Source organism: Osmerus mordax, chromosome 28 (assembly GCF_038355195.1).
Source record: "Osmerus mordax isolate fOsmMor3 chromosome 28, fOsmMor3.pri, whole genome shotgun sequence".
Classification (NCBI taxonomy): domain Eukaryota; kingdom Metazoa; phylum Chordata; class Actinopteri; order Osmeriformes; family Osmeridae; genus Osmerus; species Osmerus mordax.
The window spans coordinates 7,047,577-7,069,109 of NC_090077.1; the positions used below are offsets into that span (position 1 = coordinate 7,047,577).

Genomic DNA, 21,533 nt, shown 5'->3' on the forward strand with positions numbered 1-21,533 from the left:
TGTGTTTTATTTGCCATTTCTAATCCTCAACATTTTACAGTACATAATGAAAACCAAACAGCGTTCTTCCAGAGCTATGGTGCAACATGAACATTAGAGCCCGACCGATATATCGGCGGGCCGATTTTATCGACCGATATTGGGCATTTTCCAAACTATCGGTATCGGCATTTATAATGGCCGATAAATGAAATTCTCATATACTCTCTCTCTGTTGCTCCGTGGGGCCGAAAATCAAGCTGTTCCACTTAGCGCTCCCCCTAGAGGCCTGGACAACTTTCATTGTGAAAACTGGATGCAGCGTTTTTGGTTTGCGTGCTTTTGTTTTTGCAACGCGTTTATGTATTTGCAGCGCGTTTATGTATTTGGTTGTGTTGTGTGTATTTGCAGCACGTTTGTTGAATGCTGCGCATTTGTTGTCAAATTCATGAAGATGTTTTCTTAATTTGCTTGTGTTTTGTCTATTTGCATGTGTTTTCTTAATTTGCAGCGCGTTTGCACATGTCGGCCACCGTAAGGCCTATTTTTACTCCCAGTCCGTATACAATTAATGGACGAGGCGCGGAGGTAAGTTTTCTGCCGAGTTGAGAGCTGTCTCAAGTTATAGCTAGGCTACTACAGCGTTAAATGCCAGCAAGCAGACAATCAGAAACACCAGCAGCACCTCCACCCCGACCCCCCACCACCGTCTACCGGATTATAGTGCCCAAACGTGGTAAGTGTCCAAACCTATGGTAATCTCCTGATTTTGAATTTTTTATCAAATTTGAGAGCCTTAATGACGAGCTTTAAGGATTCTGTGTTGAGAAGAACACCAGTTATTTACACAAACAACCGACGTTCTTCTACGGCAGCGTATTGCTGCCACACCAGAAAAAGAAAAACGGATCGGTATCACGTTATAACGTGATACAAATATATACATATGGGGGAGCGTGTCTTTGTTTTCGGTGGAGGTGAGCAAGTCATCCTATTTGGGGGGAGTTGACTCGTATTTGGGGGGAGTGTTTTGCACTTCAGGGCGACCGTACTCCCGTGCCCCTCCAGCTGCCGTATTCTTCTCTTCGATTCTCTTAAAAAAATAAATATCAAGACGAAATCCTTAACTTCTTGATTCGAGTGGTTTGTGCACGCGCTCACGCGAGGGTGTGCTTTTCCTGACTGGGTGCATCTGGTCACAACCATAGATATAGCTAAACCATAGATATAGCTATATATCTATGGTCACAACACCGGCGTTGCATTTTATATCCGGCCGAACATTGTTTTGTTTTTTAGCGTCTCGTTGACTTGACAACCAGAGATGAAATAGCGACACAGTTCTGTGAAGTGGGTACGGCAAGTACGTCACTGCTCAAAACTTTAGAAACGAAGTGCTTTCACCTGAGATGTCTAAGTAACACTGATCTCATTTAATTACCAAAACCCAGAACTCTCATTGGTTCAGTTTGGTCGTGTGTTGGGTTGACTCCAGATTATCGAACGTAACCCGTTTGTCCACAATTATTTACCCAGGTGACATCTGAGAAAAGAGATGCAAGCTGCTCACATTGGGGTGGTTCGGGACGTCATGCTACTAGCTAACCCACTGTTAATCAAGGTAAGTAAGAAATGTACAGTAGTGTAGGTCTAACTGCGGAGTAGATGTTGACAATTATACTGCTCCTATTTAGTTATAAAAGTATGTCCAAACTAGAGAGGGTACGATTTCTGGGGAAATTGTGAGGTGTGCTTGCGTCGGTTGCAGGTGGGTCCGTTTTTTTAAACTAAAAATTTACCCTAGTCAAAAAGTCTAATTGGATGCCAATAGAAAAATCCAATAAGATTTTGGAACCAGTCCAATTGGATATATTCCTATAGGATATAATTCGTATAAAAAGAAGAATCCTATAGGAGTCCAATAGGACTGGTTCCAAAATCTTCTAGGATTTTTTAATAGGATATTATTCTTTCATTTTCTTATAGGATCATGTACTGTTTACCTATATGATTTATATTACGTACAAAATATGTCAGTAAGATTTAGGCAGCTATGCAAATTTGTCAAGGGTATCCCTCAGTAAAGTTAGCCACACTATGAAACATGAAACAAAAGTGTTGCGTTGAATCACATGGATAATAGAAGAATAACATGACATTAATAATTGTGTGATAGTACAGCACAAGTTAATTTAGTTTATTACTGATAAAAACAACACAATGGATCCAACTGCCTTCTTATGGATCCCCTTAATATCTTGTCCACAGTGAGAGAGGGGGGGGTGGTGTAAGAGAAAGATATCAGTCTACTGTCACACTAGATTACATGTGAGTAATCCAAGCACAGCTCAACTGAAAGACCAAATTACATTTACATTTAGTCATTTAGCAGACGCTCTTATCCAGAGCGATTTACAGTAAGTACAGGGACATTCCCCCCGAAGCAAGTAGGGTGAAGTGCCTTGCCCAAGGACACAACGTCATTTTGCACGGCTGGGAATCGAACTGGCAACCTTCAGATTACTAGCCCGACTCCCTCACCACTCAGCCATCTGACTCCCTAAATTAATCTACATGTGTATTTGAGATTACATGTCTCTATTTTCATACTGCTGGTATGGCTTTGCCAAAACTGAGACTTGAAACATACCTTAATCTCATGCTGATGCTTTTCTCCTCCTGGTTAACTTTTCCTCATCTGTGTATTTTTGAGCAATACGTTTTCTCACTTCTGCTTTGGAGATTCCAGATTTGGCATTCATGAATTCTGTAAAAAATAACACAAAAGCAACAGGTGAACAGTCTTTATATGACAAAAACCTTTGAGAGTGAAATGACTGTATAAAGCTTGTTCCTAAGAATTTATTGCTTACCAAGTATGTCAGTCATTTTTGCAGGGTCAAGTTGTGGCTTGGCCTCTTTTTCTTTGAAGGCATTAGACCAGTCACACTGTGACTTGCAAGCACCTGCCTCCCAAAGAATGCCATGCACAGTTCTTTGGTGGCCTTTTTCGAAACCCCCATTTAATTAATTAATATTGGCTAGCACTGATAAATATTCAGTCCTTATTCAATATGTATTAGGGCCAATCTTCACCTTCAAATGATAGAAACAAGTAATACAAAAATTGTGTCAGATCAGCATGCTATGGCACCCACCATCTCAGATTATTAAGATTTGTTTTCTGTAGTTAGAGAACTAAAGCTAATTGATCACATCATAAGATTTACATTTAAATATATAATCTAATGGGAGGCATAACATCGTTACCTTGGAATGTCTCTTGGCGAGTCCCTTGGCAATCCATTTCAGTACAGGTCACTGTAGCATCCAAGCAGGGCTCAGGAACTTTTGCTACAGGAGAGGAAAGTAAAAAAAAAACGTTTCATTACGGTGTTACTAATAAGCACACATTATTAACATAAAGCTAAGATAACATTTCAAAACAGAATTCCTTTTTATTTGATTAGGTGAGATCAAGAGGGCTTTTACATTACGTAAGCAAAACATATTACCTTTATTTTCAATACTTTTTTGAAGACAAGCCACTTGGGCTTGCAGGTCTAGAATAAGATTTTTTAGTTCCTGTAATTCTGACTTCACTGCAGGATTTTTCTTCCACCCATCCTGCTCTTTCACAAGGTTGTTGTCAACTTGGCTGTAGGTATCCTACAAAGTGATAGCCTGATGTTGTCATACTCATAATTCTAGTCAGAATATGAGTCTGATACCGCTCCGTTGGGCTGTGAGTATAGGGTGTGTTTCAACCGAACCCAGACAAAAAATGCCTCTTTGCTCAATTGGATAGACCTACAACCAATCAGAGCAACGTAGTATGTTTTTTGTTGAAAACAAATTCAACCCAAACGCTCTTTGGTGATGTGGTTGATTACGTTACTGTTGATCATCTGTCCTTCGTCGTATAAAGCCCACCCTGACAATTTGATTGGTCCGAACAGCTCTTGTTCGGACATAGTTTTTCCCCAACCGAGCGATCCCAGACCCAACTTCCCGACCAAATTTTTTTGTGGGCGGGGCTAAGTTGGGCTGGCAGCCAGGCTAACAAAGTGACACTTGAGTAACATTTTACAAACTGCATTGACAATACATTGTCTCACCACACACACACCCCTCCTAACTTATATCCAACTTACATATATGTATGTACACATATGGTTGAGCTTCTCTTTGTATTTTTGAAGGAAGGATTTGTCTCTTACATTGCTGGACCTTGACTTCTTTCTTCTAACATGAACATTGGACTCTATTAATTTCTGTTATTACTATAGATGTTATTGTCATGATCACCACCAACAGTGATATTACAGACTTCATTGTCTTCAGCACTTCTGTGTAAATTTTTGCACGTTTCTCACACATTCCTCTGCCAAGTTCGTTCTCAGGCTCATCCTCATAAGTGGGAGGATGAGGATGGCAGACCTCTCTAAGCATTATAGATTGAGCGCAAAATACAGTTACTGTTTTAACATCAGAATCAGAAAGGGGTTTTATTCGCCATGAAAGTTTGCACAGACAAGGAATTTACTTTGGCAGGAAGGTGCATACATTAAACATATAGGAATCTTAAATATGTGGTCTAACTATACTAAAGGTACAAAGTCTAAAAGATCTAAAATAAAATATAAAGTAGCCAAATAATTTACTATATAAAAATACAAATAGTACAAGAGATACAAATAGTACAAAAGATAAAAATAGTGTAATATAGTGCTGCAAAGTTTCATTGTGCAGACTGTGATTAAAGTCAGTGTGAGCCCTTGGCCTTGTTGAAGAGGCCAACAGCGGATGGGAAGAAACTGTTTTTGTGGCGTGTGGAATTGAGAATGTGAAGTTGACGTCACGCCGCGTTGAATTCTGGGTAAATGGCAAAACCGTTTTGTTTCAGCGCCATCTTGTGAGGTCAACGGACAACTTAACAGACATATACAACATACATCAATGGGCGTCTTGATCAGCACATTTAGAGGCATCAAACATTTCCAGGGAGGGCCCCTCTGTACTGATCCGAATGAGGTCATCGGTGGTGGATGGGTTCAAACCTTGTTTGTACAGTCAATGGTTCAAACTACTCATTAATGGAAAATGTAGTTTTTATGTTGTATTCGCAACGGTCGGTGCTCTTGGTTTTCAGCATGCCTTGCGGCAGACAGAAGGGGACTTAGTTGGGGGGTTCATTTTGTTCACGGAAGCATTGTTTAAGTTTATATTGTTGAACTCTTGTGTTTATTTTGACCAAATAATGGTTTGATATTTTCAAGTTCCACTACCTCTGTTCACGTAACTGACAGCTGCAATAGGTTAAATTAAAACCATAGACTGTACGTCTGTGGTTAAAAATTGCTGGCACACGTGCGCCAAAATATTTTACCACGCTTGCACACATATTTTTGGGCGCACTGTAGTAGAGCCCATATATATGATTATTTAAGGGAAATCTTGAGAAAACAAGAACATTTCATGCATCAATGTTTACAATAATCTCCGTCCGTAGGCTACATCTTCATTTTACATTTACATTTAGTCATTTAGCAGACGCTCTTATCCAGAGCGACTTACAGTAAGTACAGGGACATTCCCCCGAGGCAAGTAGGGTGAAGTGCCTTGCCCAAGGACACAACGTCAGTTGGCTTGACCGGGAATCGAACTGGCAACCTTTGGATTACTAGCCCGATTCCCTCACCGCTCAGCCACCTGACTCCCCGCTGATTTTAAACCACTTTCATTACAAGAAAGTGGTTTAGTTATAGATATTTAGCTTAAAGGATAGCCTACATAGTGTAGCTAGCTAATGTTTATTTAGCAAGTTTCACAGAAATCTGCAAACAACGAGTCATACAGGCTACTACGGTCAGTAGTTGACTGTCACAAACGCAGAAGCCGGATTGTGTAAAACCCGCGTTTGTGTTAGAAAATTGACAACATACGTTAAGAAACATGTCTTTACTCGAAATATTGCCTCAGTTTTCCATTTGAAGCAGCTCATCTAACACTGTAGGACATCTCCCATGCCATGGTATCCTCTGACTCTGTTTAGGCAAAAGATGGATAACGATACATTTATTAATTCACGCCCATTAACCCCTTAACCAAATTAGATTTGCTTTTAATTTATGTTGTCACAAGTATCTGGCAGTTTTCAGAAATAAAATTGGTGATTGGACGGCGAAGATATTAAGGCAGGAGCCATGGGAATTTAAGTTCCCATATTTGGACTGGCCGGCTGGAAAGGATGTGTACCTGCAAAGATGGCGGCGACGTTCAAACATGCAACACGGCGTGACGTATTGTTAACCTAAAGTGACGTAACTTCACATTCTCTTTTGGACCTGATGGACTGCAGCCTTCTACCAGAGGGGAGTGGCTGAAACAGAGTGTGTCCAGGGTGGGAGGAGTCAGCCACAATCTTCCTCGCCAGCCTCAGGGTCCTCGAGGTGTGTAGGTCCTCGAGGGAAGGCAGATTGCAGTCGATCACCTTCTCAGCAATGCGAATGATACGCTGCAGTCTGCTCTTGTCCTTGGCAGTGGCAGCAGCGTACCAGATGGTGATGGAGGACATGAGGATGGACTCAATGATGGCTGTGTAGAAGTGCACCATCATTGTCTTTGGCAGGTTGAACTTCTTCAGCTTCCGAAGGAAGTACATCCTCTGTTGTGCTTTCTTGGTGAGGGAGCTGATGTTCAGTTCCCACTTGAGGTCCTGGGAGAGGATAGTACCCAGGAAGTGGAAGGACTCCACAGTGTTGACTGGGGAGTCGCACAGGGTGATGGGGGTGAGTGGTCCTGTGTTCTTTGTAAAGTCCACAACCATCTCCACTGTCTTAAGAGCATTGAGCTCTAAGTTGTTCTGGCTGCACCAGGTCAGCAGGTTGTCAGCTTACCACCTATAGTCAGACTCATCCCCGACAGAGATGAGCCCAATGACCAGGAGTTTGACGGACGGATGACTGGAGGAGCAGCTGGAAAGGACGCAGCCCTGAGGAGATCCGGTGCTGATGGACCGGAATTCAAAGACTTGTGTTCCCAGCTTAACGCACTGCTTCCTGTCAGACAGGAAGGAGCAGCTGGAGGAGCAGCTGGAAAGGACGCAGCCCTGAGGAGATCCGGTGCTGATGGACCGGAATTCAAAGACTTGTGTTCCCAGCTTAACGCACTGCTTCCTGTCAGACAGGAAGTCTGTGATCCACCTGCAGGGGAGTCGGGAACGTTCAGCTGGGAGAGCTTGTCCTGAAGCAGGGCGGGGATGATGGTGTTGAAGGCAGAGCTGAAGTCCACAAACAGGATCTTGGCGTAGGATGCTGGGGAGTCCAGGTGCTGTAGCGTGAAGTGGAGGGCCATGTTAACTGCATCGTCCACAGACTTGTTGGCTCTGTAGGCAAACTGCAGGGGGTCCAGGAGGGGTCTGTGATGGATTTGAGGTGTGCCAGCACCAGGCGCTCAAAATACTTCATTACCACAGAGGTCAGGGCGACGGGGCTGTAGTCATTTAGTCCTGTTGGCCTTGGCTTTTTGGGCACAGGGATGATGGTGGAGGACTTGAGACAGGCTGGCACATGGCATGTCTCCAGGGAGGTGTTGAAGATGTTGGTGAACACTGGAGAAAGCTGGTCAGCGAACTGCTTGAGGGTGGCAGGAGAGACAGAGTCCGGCCCAGCTGCTTTGCGGGGGTTCTGCGTCTTGAACAGTCTGACTGTCATCACAGTGAAGAGGGGGTCCACTTGGGTGGGAAGGGGTAGTTCAGGACATTCAGGACAATTTCTGCCTGTATGCAGGAATCAGATGGACCATGGCATGGTCAGAGTGACCCAGTGCTGCTCGAGGGACGGCGTGGTAGGCATTACTGACCGTAGTGTAGCAGTGATCCAGAGTGTTCCCTTCTCTGGTTTGGCTACTATAGTACTATAAACAGGAAATCCGGATTTGCTCGTTCCACACTCAGAATCTGGTCGGTGAGCATGCGTTGGGCCTCTTTAACCTGAGGACCCAGCCGCAAGTACACTCCTACCAGAATGAGCGAGGCAAACTCGCGAGGTGAGTAGAAAGGTTTATAGTTTATAAAAAATGATTCCAGATCAAGGGAACAATGTTGCAGGATCACTGTCACATCTACACACCAGCCACTGTTAATGTAAAAACAAATACCACCTCCTTTCATTTTGCCGGAGAGTGCTGTGTCCCGATCAGCTCTCACAAGTTGAAAGCCTGGCAGTTGTAATGCGGCGTCCGGGATCAAATCACACAGCCATGTCTCCGTGAAGCACAAAACCGAAGATGAAAGACAGTCTCAGTTTTTCACCATCATGTTGAAGTTCGATTGTTGGAGAGGAAAAAACTTGGAATCACTGTTTGGATCCCACGCCTGCGTAGCCGAACTAGCGCTCACGCTCGCTTTCCCTTTCTACGGCGTTTCACTGCTTGAGCCAAGCCTAGCGCGGCTTTGACTAGAATGCCCAGTAATTCTGCTGCTGGGAGCAGAAAAGTGGGAAATGCACCCTCAGGAGTTGTTTCCCTGATGTTTAGTAGTTTGTCTCTTGTTAGAGAACTCTGAATATCTTGGCAGAACACTGAATTAACAGACAAATCAAAACAGAGCGCACCAACTGACCGAGGCAGCCATCATCGGCGCCATCTTGGATCTAGCCTATCTATCTCTCCATAAACATTACATTAGACTCATATTGTTATTCTGTGCAGTCAGACATTAATTTGTAAGTTTGTTGTCTGGTTAGTTTACTATGCAGGTACTCTAGCACTTTCGAGGATCATGTTGTTTAATTGAAATTTGTTTAACTACAAGCTCTTCTGGTTCCACCCATTGGCACTTATTTGCTTTTCACAATGTATGCTTCATGTTTTGGCTACCCGCAATGTTTTTGGGGCTATCTCGTTGTTTATGATCATTGATTTATGCAGTTTTTGTAAAGCTCTCTCTTGTAAGTCGCTTTGGATAAAAGTGTGACAAATTTTAAATGTACTATGCAATTGAGTGGGGGAGTGAGCCTCATTATGGCTCAAACCTAGCCAACTTTGCAGATCTGACTAAAGCACCAGCTACAGTTTACACTTGGCAGGTTAAAACTAACTCTGTTGCGATTGCTCTGGGCTGCGTTTCCCGATAACAATGGATCGTAGTTGTTACGGGGGTTCTCTACGAGCAAAATAGCGATCCATCGTTATTTCTTACGTGCGTTTCCCAAACATGCTCGTAAGGAGAACCATCGTATGTGTCTCTTAAGTACCACTTAACAAGACGCTGTCCATTGTACTGAAATGTGATTCTTCTGACGCAACTTAAAGACTTTAACATTAAAACGTTATTGACGAATTACGGTAAACAACAATTATTTTCTGTCGCTACAGAAAACATACGTGTACATTAATTATAGCCTATACTTATTCTAGTAACTTCCGATGTACGTTGTATGATGCCACATGAAGGCAAAGACAATAAGTGGAACGTGCAAACTGTGCTGAGTTTTACACCGGTGTCAGGATCCTGCAATCAGCGTGACGTGTATAAAAATGCTCAGGTAACGCCCAAACCATTCGATGAAAGACCGATGGCGTCAGACAAAAGGAGGAAGTCTGGCTACAGGCCTGAGGAAATGACCATCATGCTGGAGGAAATAGAAACAAACAAAGAAATCTTATTCTCTCGGTTTAAAGGTGCCCACACCAACAAACAAAATACCAAGGTGTGGGAAGAAATTGGCCAAAAATTTACCGCAGTCAGTGGGGTCAGGAGAGGGGAAACTGACATCCGGAAGAAATGGCAAGTCTTTGCCAGTCTTTCCAAAAGACGGCCCGCAAAATCATTTGGTCCGGCCCGCCATGGCACTGCAGGTACCATATTATTAAGTGCATTATTTGTTGGCCGGGCAGCAGCACTATTTTAATATGTGGAGGAGGACCGTGAAGGCGCGCAGCGTCGCGTACCAACGTTCGACGCCCTCATGGTGTTTCCTGAAGGCGTGAAATGATCCACTCTGACTGGAGTGGGTCTTTGTGGGTCTCATAAAAATGTCGACTACAAAAAAAAGAAAAGTTGGTGCAGAATGTCGCTTAATAGCCCAAACCTTCTGATTAATAGCCCGATTCCCTAACTGCTCAGCCATCTGACTCCTGGTATTATTTCCTCACTAAAATAATATGTTAATGCAGTTTCTGATAAATAAAATGTATACAAATACAAACTTAAGATATGAAACTTAAAGTCCTTTGAACTAAAAATAAATAATAACTAGAGGGTACAATTTCTGGGGAAATTGTAGGGTGTGCTTGCTTGCGTCGGTTGCAGGTGGGTCCGTCCCCTTAAGTTTTTCTCTTCTAGTGACATTTTTCAAGCATTTAGCCTACTCATATTGCGTAATTCATTAAGAACCCCCTTTGAAACAAACTATTGTAACAACGTTGTCAACGGCAGTATTTCAGATAGAATCGCGATTCAAACAGTACCATCTGCTAACTGAAAATATGCCCCCAAAAAGGTAAATAAGCTTGACATCTATTTAGGGAGAATTGGCTAATTCAAAAGAGGTTTGCTACGAGCAAGCTAGTTGCAGTGGCTAGCCAAACTTCACTGAGTGAGGGGATTGTTGGAAAGCGCCGGAAATGAGAACGTTTCTTTTGACATAAAGTTTAGGCTGTGCCACTGAAGCCACGCACCACACAAGCTTGAGTTTAAATACATTATTTAATGTTACATTACTTACTGTACATGCAAGTCTTGATTTGCTTAAATGTACATGTATGATGCTGCTAGTACACCACGGCACGATACTCGCTGTGCAACAGCACATCTATGCACGTAGTATCCATGCGTCGTTGCTAACGTGTGCTGACGGTGACGTAGGCTAGCACTGATACCCTTTGTTGACACAAGGCACTTTTTGCCACAAAACCTTAAGTTCAGTCTAAATCGTGCAACGGAACGTAAATCCCAATAGAAGCAACGCAATCGTGACCAAGACGAACATTTTGACACCGACGTTGTCTATGTAGTCCAAATATTGACTGATCCTTAGGGGTGGGAAAATAATTATAAGAAGAAGAAGATATATGTGAGAGAACAAAGGTTGTGCCCTTGCCGAAGGCAAAGCACACCCAATAATATTCATTTATCGGCCATTATAAATGCAGATACCGATAGTTTGGAAAATTCCCAATATCGGCCGATAAAATCGGCCCGCCGATATATCGGTCGGGCTCTAGTATTGAGCGAGCTAATCGCAAAGAAACTCAGGCCTCATGTTGAGGGAGAGTTTGTGAAAGAGTGCATGGTTGTTGCTGTGGAATAGTTTCAGGGTGTTAGTTTGTCTCGGAGAACCGTGTCAGATCGGATTATTGACTTAGCACAAGGTATTGAAAAAACACTGAAGGATTCTGAAGGAGATTTCCAATTTTTCTCTCTGGCTTGTGATGAGACAACGGATATAACAAATACTGCTTAAATGTCCGTTTTTGTTCGCGGAATAACTGCCGAGTTTGACACTTGAGAGGAACTGCTTTCACTGGAAGTCATGCATGGCACTACAAGAAGTTAGGACTTGTTTGAGAGACTTGTTTTATCAATGAAAAAACTTGAGCTAACATTTGAAAAGTTAAGTGGCCTTACTACAGATGGAGATCCAGCCATGGTTGGCTCGCAAAAGGGGTTAGTTGCATTTGTCAAGAAAGAACTGAATCATCTCAGTCTTGATCCAAATGATTTAATTATATGCCACTGCATCATACACCAGGAAAGTCTCTGTGCACAGTCGTTGTGGCTCAACAATGTGATGTCAACCGTAGTGTCGTGCATAAACTTTATCAAAGCCAGAGGGCTTAACAGCCGCCAGTTTAAGGAGTTACTGAGTGATCTTGACTCTGAGTACGGTGATCTTGTTCATCACTGTGAAGTGCAATGGCTGAGCTGCTGGAACATGCTCAGGAGGTTTTATCAACTGCAGGATGAAGTCAAGCAGTTCATTGAGATGAAGGGAAAACCTGTCATGGAACTCAATGATAGCAAGTGGCTGTGTGATCTAGCATTCATGGTGGACATTACCAAGTTACTCTCAGAGCCGAACATCAAGCTGCAGGGCCCCAACCAGCTTCTCAGCTCACTGCTTTCAAACGTGAAATCATTTGAAGATAAATTAAGGCTGTGGAAAGTGAATAACATGGTGGTGCATTTCCCCACTCTGGAAGGACAAAAGCCTTCTACGACACTAGAATATGCTGGTGAATGCGCAAAACTAATTGAGGAATTTAATGAAAAATTCAAGACCATGAAAAGTAAACAAATGGAATTGAACATCTTTGCTACACCTTTCAATGTGGAACCAGCTGATGTGCCTGATAACCTACAACACAAAATAATTCAGCTGCAAAGCGATGAAGTTCTGAAAGCTAGGTACAACAACCTTCCACTGTTTGAGTTCTACAAACATTACATAAGTAAGGATGAATTTCCCACTTTGAGAAGACATGCATTGAAATATGCATCTGTGTTTGGAACAACTTACTGCTGCGAGCAGTTCTTTTCAAAACTTAACTTAGCAAAGAGTCGACTGTGCTCCAGGCTGACCGACGCAAACCTGGAAAAACAAGCGAAGCTGGTTCATGCAGGGGGACGCGAGACCTAGCGCGTCACTAGCAATTGTCATCACGCGTCAAGGCACACCTTCCTAATAGGGCGTGGTATATAGCAGGGATCCCGGCACTTGCATTGCTAGTGCCGTGAGTGCCGCCTCCCCGGCCTCCGCCCTTTGTCTGGTCTTCTTTTCTTCTTTCTCAGGGGGAATGCGTTCGCTGCTCTCTGCCTGGATGTCGAGACGGTGTCTCAGGAGACGGTGCCGGGTTAGGGTTAGCCGCACCGTTGGGTGCAGCAGGGAGCCGCTGCGAGCACAACCATATGCCAAATCAAAAATTACAATAATGTATTGTATCGTGTGGAATAAAGTATCAGTTAACAACACTACTGAGTCCTCCTGCCTGAACCAGATGTGAGTAGCAACATCATCAATACCAGCTAACATCACAAACCTCACCAAAGAAAAGCAGTTCCAGCCATCACATTAGGGGTGAGTTAATGTTTGACCAAATATAGCAGGCTAATTCTTACGTTGATAATTATGTACAGCCCCCGAATGATGTTATACATTTCCAAATGGCCCTTGGCAGAAGAAAGGTTCCCCACTCCTGAAGTAAAGGCTGAATTGTGTTTTCTATCATATATTCAGTGTTGCCTGTCCCATTCTTAAATGCTTTAGTTTTTTCATCTTATAGATCCATATGAGGAGCAGGAGCAGGGAGAACAAACTCTGTAATAAAACAAATATTTCTCGGATATCTTGTGCCTTAGTTTTTAAAGGGGTGATTGACAGTTTTATTTTTGGTCTTTCACACTGTTCTTTAAGGTCTCCGAATAGGGTATGTAACATTGGTTGGGTTAAAAATGTTCCGGGTGCTGTTCTATGCCCCTTGATACATCCAGTGAAATAAACGCTGGGTTTTCTCCTTTTATGGAATGCTCATGAATATATAGATGAGCTGCGCGCTGATTGGTTGGTTTACAACGAGTGAAGCTGCGGAGCAAAGACGGAACACGGCCACAGCACTCACTGAAACAACGAAGGTGGAGACTTGAAATAAAAACGTACAAATAAATCTATTGCGTCTACACAACACTGTTTTCAACAGATTGACTAGATACCATTTGAAATGATTACGGTAGTTGTTTCCACGAAGAAAACAGGATCAACTTAGGTGGGTTACGTTACATGACAACACAGGTTATTTATTTGAATGAAACACAGTCAGGAACATGAAATAGCGTTGCCAAAAACTAAATCATCACACATTCTACCGATGCTAGATACAGGCAGGATACGTTAGCATTGCTAATAACTGTTAGCGACAACATCATACAGCCAAAGAGTATAGAAGCAAGTGTCCTCGGTGAAATGGTCCGAGCAAATTAATACTTTAGGGTCGTACTTAATAGGGATATTCCCATAGATAAACATCAGCCATGCCTGTCTAGTGTCTTGTTCTTTGGGAGGTTGGTGAAAAGTGTCAGGATTCCCGGTACAGCCTGGAACACTGCATTTACGGAGCTCCATTTTCAATATCTTGAAAACTTATGAACTTTCTTATTTGTAATTCCTGTGGAAGCCCCGGGCAGTTAGCTAAAAAAGTGTCGGAGATCTACGCAACCTCCGTTTATGTTCCTGGACCAGAAAACCAGAGGGCGGGTAAATGTAAATTTTGGGGCGTGACAAAGTTGATGCTGCAAGTTGTGATGCACTGTTTCAAAAGCTAGCGTTTGCAAGTTGCAGTTTCAAAAAGTGAAATTTTGATAGGAAAGAGGTTTCAATGGACTTTGAGGTTCACTGTATGTCTATTTTACACACCAAACTGTCATTTTTCAACTATGACAAGGTAAGATCGGTTTTGCAATCAATCACCCCTTTAACTCTTCTTGGTACTCTATATGAGTCCTATATTTACTACTTGATTGAACTACAAGGTTAAAAACCATGCATATAAATGGTATCACACATGGCATGTCACAGCTAGAAGCGTAAATAATACAATGTACAAATACCAGCATCTCAATATCCAACCTATTTACTGTTTTATTTTCTAATGTTAACTATATCTACAATCTACAGCTTTCCAAGACCATGTTTGCAGTATCATGATTCCCACATTGGCCACAAATGACAAACACATAAGGGTAACACTTTATTTGAAGGGGTGTAAATAAGAGTATGACACTGTCATGGCACTGTCATAACCATGACATGACACATGAAAGGATGTTTTTGAATGTTTATGAATGTTGTCATTAGGTGTCATTCGGTGAATTATGTCATTTCTCATGCAAGGTTGACATTGTGATGACTTTGTTATGACAATGTCATGCAATGTTCTGCAACATAACCATGAGCACATTTACCTGTATCACACTTAGTGAACTTTCCAAAATTGTCAGCGAATCTAACTCCACAACCTCAGATATTGATCCTATACCCACAACATTCTTTAAGCGAGTGTTTGATAGTGTCTCAGGTCCGGTGCTAGAGATTATAAACACATCCCTTAGAACTGGCGTCTTCCCAGATGCCTTCAAAACAGCTGTTGTAAAGCCCCTATTAAAGAAACCCAAATTGGATAACAGTCTACTTGCAAATTACAGACCAATATCAAACCTCCCATTTATTAGTAAAGTACTGGAAAAGATAGTTTTAGTCCAATTAAATTCTTTTCTTGAAGAAAATAACATCCTGGAAGTCTCGCAGTCAGGTTTCAGGAAATATCACAGTACTGAAACTGCTCTCACCAAAATAATTAGCGACCTCAGACTAAACTCTGATGCAAATAAAGTCTCTATCCTTATCCTGCTAGATCTCAGTGCAGCATTTGATACAATTGATCACGACATCCTAATCAATAGACTGGAAAAGCTTATTGGGTTCACGGATAGTGTATTGAACTGGCTGAAATCATATATCACAGGAAGGAAGTTTTATGTTAGTTTAGGTGACCATAGGTCCAAGAAACATGAGAACTGCTACGGGGTTGCTCAAGGAAGCTGCTTAGGTCCATTACTTTTTTCTCTTTATATGTTACCACTCGGCGACATAATCAGAGAACATAACATAGATTTCCATAGCTATGCGGATGACACACAACTATATATATCCACTGAACCCAACGATGCAACGGCCATCAATTCCATTACCAACTGCCTGTTGGCAATAAACAAATGGATGAATGATAACTTTCTTAAATTAAATGAAGACAAAACCGAAGTCCTACTATGTGGCCCCAAATCCGAAAGAGAGATGCTTATTAAGAATCTTGGAGGCTTAACCCCCTGTCTTAAACCAGAGGTGACGAGTCTCGGTGTAATCCTGGACTCAGATTTGAATTTCAACTCTCACATTAATAAAGTGACCAAAACAGCTTTCTTTCACCTGAGGAATATAGCAAAGGTATGACCATTCATAAACCAAAATGATGCAGAGAAGTTAATTCATGCTTTTATATCCAGCCGGCTGGACTACTGTAACGCCCTTTTCACTGGTCTTCCCAAGAAAACCACTGAAAGACTACAGCTCATTCAAAATTCTGCAGCTAGATTATTAACCAAAACTAAAAGGAGAGAACACATTAGTCCTGTCCTAGCTACTTTACACTGGCTCCCTGTTACCTTCAGAATTGACTTTAAGGTCCTTTTCCTCACATACAAAGCTCTACACGGACAAGGACCTAGCTACATTGCTAACTCCTTTATAAACTACACACCAGCTAGAACACTGCGATCATCAAATGCAGGCCTATTAGAGGTCACCAGAAGCAGTCATAAGAAGATTGGTGATTCGGCCTTTGTCAATTACGCCCCAAAACTATGGAACAAATTACCCATAAATATTAGGGAAGCTAACACTCTAGACATTTTTAAAAGACAGCTTAAAACCTACCTTTTTACCGAAGCATTTAAGTAATTTTATCTCAAAAGGGTTTTCCTACTTTTTAAAGTTGTTTTCTCTCTTGAACAGAGATCTTATTGGGATTTTATTATTGTTTGAATTATTTATCACTTGTATTATTGTTTTTATTGATTTTATGTAAAGCACCTTGAGCTACAATTCTTGTATGAAATGTGCTATATAAATAAAGTCTTACTTACTTACTTACAACTTGACATTAGCTGAGACAACATCACCTGTCAATGTCTTTGTCATGACAACTTGACATTAACTGTCATTATCTGGATAAGAGCGTCTGCTAAATGACTAAATGTAACTGAGACAAAATAACCTGTCAATGTCTTTGTCATGACAACTTGACATTAACTGAGACAAAATAACCTCTCATAAACATATCATAGAAGGCCTAATTTAGCCTGGGTGCCAGTCGAACTTAGCCCCGCCCACAAAACATTTTTGGTCGGGAAGTTGGGTCTGGGTTAAGGTTAGGGTTAGTGGTCACTCGTTTGGGGGAAAACTATGTCCGAACAGGAGCTGTTCGGACCAATCAAATTGTCAGGGCGGGCTTTATACGATGATGGACAGATAATAAACAGTAATGTAATCAACCACGTCACTAAAGAGCGCTTGGGTTGAATTTGTTTTCAACAAACATGGCTGCCGCTGGAGAGCTGAGATGTACATTCTGCCATCGAGTCTGTTTTAGAAGACATCGACAGCGCATTAGTTTTGAAAGAGAACAGAGAAACGCGATCAAGGCATTTGTCGATGGAAAATATGTTTTTGCCGTCCTTCCTACAGGATTCGGTAAAAGTTAACATACTACGTTGCTCTGATTGGTTGTAGGTCTATCCATTTTTTTCAGAGTTTGGTTGAAACACGCCCCATACTCATGGCCCAACAAAGCGGTATCAGACTCATATTCTGACTAGAATTATGAGTATGACAACGTCAGGCTAGGCCTAATTACATTGATTCACAATTGCTTATGCTTCCTAACTGGACAGATTGATATCCCTGAAGTGTAAATTGTGGTGATTTGTGTGTTAGCATTAAATACTACTGTCATATGTGGTTGGTTTTGACAATGGCTGTCATGAGACCATTATAATTGTGTTATGAATATTTTCCTTGACCTCAACTACAGTGGTAACATTTTCACTTGTCATAAAGATGTCATTAAGTGTTATTACACTGTCAAATGCTTTTATAACTGTCATGAATATTTTCCTTGACCTCAACTACAGTGGTACAATCTTTTATTATATTTGCACAACATTCCCAGCATGTACATTTATTACTTTGAAAAGAATATACACATGAACTTCTTACTCAAACAGAGGGTTCCAACCAATGTTCCCTCAAAAAAAATTCAGCACTGAGCTTTTTTATTTTTTTTCTGAGCGCACATTTCAGCACTGTGAGCAATTCGCAACCACGCGACCTGCCGAAAATGACCACAAGCCTGCGTTAGCCCTAGGGGATTCAAAGAGATGACAGCAAATGCATCAATATGTCTACAACGTTGAGATTTATTCAATATCCTTTATAATGGCTGGACTTTGGGAACATTTTAATGATACTGTTTTACCAGTCAGTTTAGTTGAACTCAAAGGATCTTTTGTTGAACTTCAATAAGGTTTAGGGAGGTTATGACTGGTTATGACTGATAATGATATATATTCAATATCCTTTATAATGGCTGGACTTTGGGAACATTTTAATGATACTGTTTTACCAGTCAGTTTAGTTGAACTCAAAGGATCTTTTGTTGAACTTCAATAAGGTTTAGGGAGGTTATGACTGGTTATGACTGATAATGATATATATAAAAAATAAAAGTATCCAAGGTGTTTAGTTATTTCTCAGCAGGTACAACATTTAAGTGGAACTTCATTGAAAGAAAAATGCTAATGCAGTGCTTAACAATAATTATAGGCCTATTAAATTGACATGGTGTAATTGTTCCTAAAGGTAGCCTATATAAACAATGTAATAACTGGAGTGGTTTGCAACAAACTACATTTATTAATTTAGCAGATGCTTTTATCCAAAGCGACTTCCAAGAGAGAGCTTTACAAAAGTGCATAGGTCACTGATCATAACAACAAGATAGCCCCAAACATTGCGGGCAGCCAAAACATGAAGCATACATTGTGAAAAACCAAATAAGTGCCAAAGGGAAGAACCATAAGAGCATGCAGTTAAAGCAAACTAGGCTATAAAACATGTAATTTGAATTTCTTTGAGGGAGATAGGCCTATCTGGCTATGTGGCTCATCTTGTCTGCAGGCCTATGGAACACACATCTCTCTGAAGAACAGCATCTGAAAAACAGGTTAACCAAAAGAGAAACACAATCATTATTACATGAAACAACTGCAAATATGTATTAAAACAGAATCAACCTACATGATTCAATGACTAAACATACAGTTAGGTCCATAAGTATTTGGACATTGACACAATTTTCATCATTTTGGCTCTGTATACCACCACAATGGATTTGAAATGAAACAATCAAGATGTGCTTTAAGTGCAGACTTTCAGCTTTAATTTCAGGGTATTTACAGCTAAATCAGGTGAACGGTGTAGGAATTACAATACATTGTATATGTGGCCCCCCCTTTTTAAGGGACCAAAAGTAATTGGACAATTGGCTGCTCAGCTGTTCCATGGCCAGGTGTATGTTATTCCCTCATAAAGGGAGTTTGTTATTTCATTGACAAGGAGCAGATCAAAGGTCTAGAGTTCATTTCAAGTATGGTATTTGTGTTTGGAATCTGTTGCTGTCAACTCTCAATATGAAGTCCAAAGAGCTGTCACCATCAGTGAAGCAAGCCATCGTTAGGCTGAAAAATCAAAACAAACCTATCAGAGAGATAGCAAAAACATTAGGTGTGGCCAAATCAACTGTTTGGTACATTCTTAAAAAGAAAGAACGCACTGGTGAGCTCAGCAACACCAAAAGACCCGGAAGACCACGGAAAACAACTGTGGTGGATGACAGAATAATTCTTTCCCTGGTGAAGAAAAACCCCTTCACAACAGTTGGCCAGATCAAGAACACTCTCCAGGAGGTAGGCGTATCTGTGTCAAAGTCAACAATTAAGAGAAGACTTCACCAGAGTAAATACAGAGGGTTCACCACAAGATGTAAACCATTGGTGAGTCTCAAAAACAGGAAGACCAGATTAGAGTTTGCCAAAAAACATCTAAAAGAGCCTGTACAGTTCTGGAACAACATCCTATGGACAGATGAGACCAAGATTAACTTGTACCAGAATGATGGGAAGAGAAGAGTATGGAGAAAGGAAGGAACTGCTCATGATCCAAAGCATACCACCTCATCAGTGAAGCATGGTGGAGGTAGTGTTATGGCGTGGGCATGTATGCTTCAGGCTGTCATTGACTGCAAAGGATTTGCAACCAAGTATTGAAAGTGACAATTAGATTTATGATTATGTTAGTTTATCCAATTATGTTTGGTCCCTTAAAAAGGGGGGGTCACATATAAAATGTGTTGTAATTCCTACACCGTTCACCTGATTTGGATGTAAATACCCTGAAATTAAAACTGAAAGTCTGCACTTAAAGCACATCTTGATTGTTTCATTTCAAATCCATTGTGGTGGTATACAGAGCCAAAATGATGAAAAGTGTGTCAATGTCCAAATACTTATGTACCTAACTGTATATTACAAGTTCATAATAAGGGTAACGTTGACAAAGTAATATTCGGTTACAAAGGATATGGTAAGAGCCTGGTAACACCATGGAAACAAACACAGCTTCCTTTTACAGTACAGTTTCAGCTTACTTACTGAGTAAATAGTCCAAACATGCGCAAGAACTTACCCAGTATGCAAGAAGATTTACCATGATAGTACAGGAAAACTCTTCCCGCGGAGGTAGTTAACGGCCAAGGAAATGAGCAGTGTTGCCACAGTTACTTTGAAAAAGTAATCTGATTACTGATTACGCCTTTAAAAAATAATTTAGTTACTTTACAGATTACTTGATTTTAAAAGTAACTAAATCAGATTACAAGTTACTTTATTAGTTACATTCAGCAGCTGCCGACAACACCCCCACCGCCTCAACATAAAAATGACAACTGGTTTTGCCAACACTTTATTAGAAGTGCATTTTTAACAGTAATGTACACAACAACAATGAATGTGTACAACGAACCTTGATATTTCCATCTTTAGCTGACAAATACTCAAAATAGTGATTGTATTTCTAACTCGAAAATGCGTATCTCTCTCTCTCCTCCTCCATTGTTGTTTGTGTCGCTGCGTGGTACTTCAATTGTCTCCAAACATCTCCACTGTAACTTAGCCGATGAGAGGCAAGACACAAGTGTAATGTTGATTTATAGACCAGAGTTTCTTTTGAAATGTTGACCTAATAACGCACTTGGAAAAACGACTCAAGTAGTAGGCCTACTTGGGGGAAATAACAAACCATAAAAAACGCCCCGAGTACAGTAAATATGAGATCATTTGCGAACCATTACTTTAAAAAAAAACATGGATTTAGTTGCGGTTTGTTGCATTTGTTCATGTAATAGTTTATCAATCTTATTTGTCTTTATTATTTGTCACATATAATCAAATCGAGATGGCACCGGAGCAAAGGGGCTTGAGGAAAGTGGTGACTAAGAGTCACTGGGAGGGATTGGTAGGTCTATGTATATACACGTGACCCTCATGCTGAAAACGTGACTTAATTGTCGCATAGGCTACATGACTTCATTCCCAGAGACGCAAGAGGAAATCAAATATATATTTTACTATTAATGACAAAATAGTAACGCACAGTGAGTTGGACACGTAACTTTAATCTGATTACTGGTTTGGAAATAGTAATTTTATTGTCAGATGCACAGAACAACACAAGGTCAGACTGGGCACTAAAATTCTTAAAACAAGACAATGCAAGTACCTGGCATAACATAACATATAAGTACACAGAACATAAATTACATCTATGCTAAGCTTAAATAAGTAAACCTCCTAAATATACAGATACATATAATAATACAATATA

The 21,533-nt window shown here is 41.1% G+C and overlaps 1 protein-coding gene across 1 annotated transcript in view; it reads left to right on the forward strand.

Annotated features, from left to right (window-relative positions):
- The first annotated feature begins 573 nt into the window (after positions 1-573).
- The window catches only part of cfap77 (cilia and flagella associated protein 77), a 76,628-nt gene continuing 55,668 nt past the window's right edge, over positions 574-21,533 (forward strand). The window contains exons 1-2 of the mRNA XM_067231311.1: positions 574-715; positions 1,516-1,600. Coding sequence (XP_067087412.1) covers positions 1,535-1,600 — 66 coding nt within the window. The 5' untranslated portion in view covers positions 574-715; positions 1,516-1,534. The remainder of the gene's footprint in view (positions 716-1,515; positions 1,601-21,533) is intronic.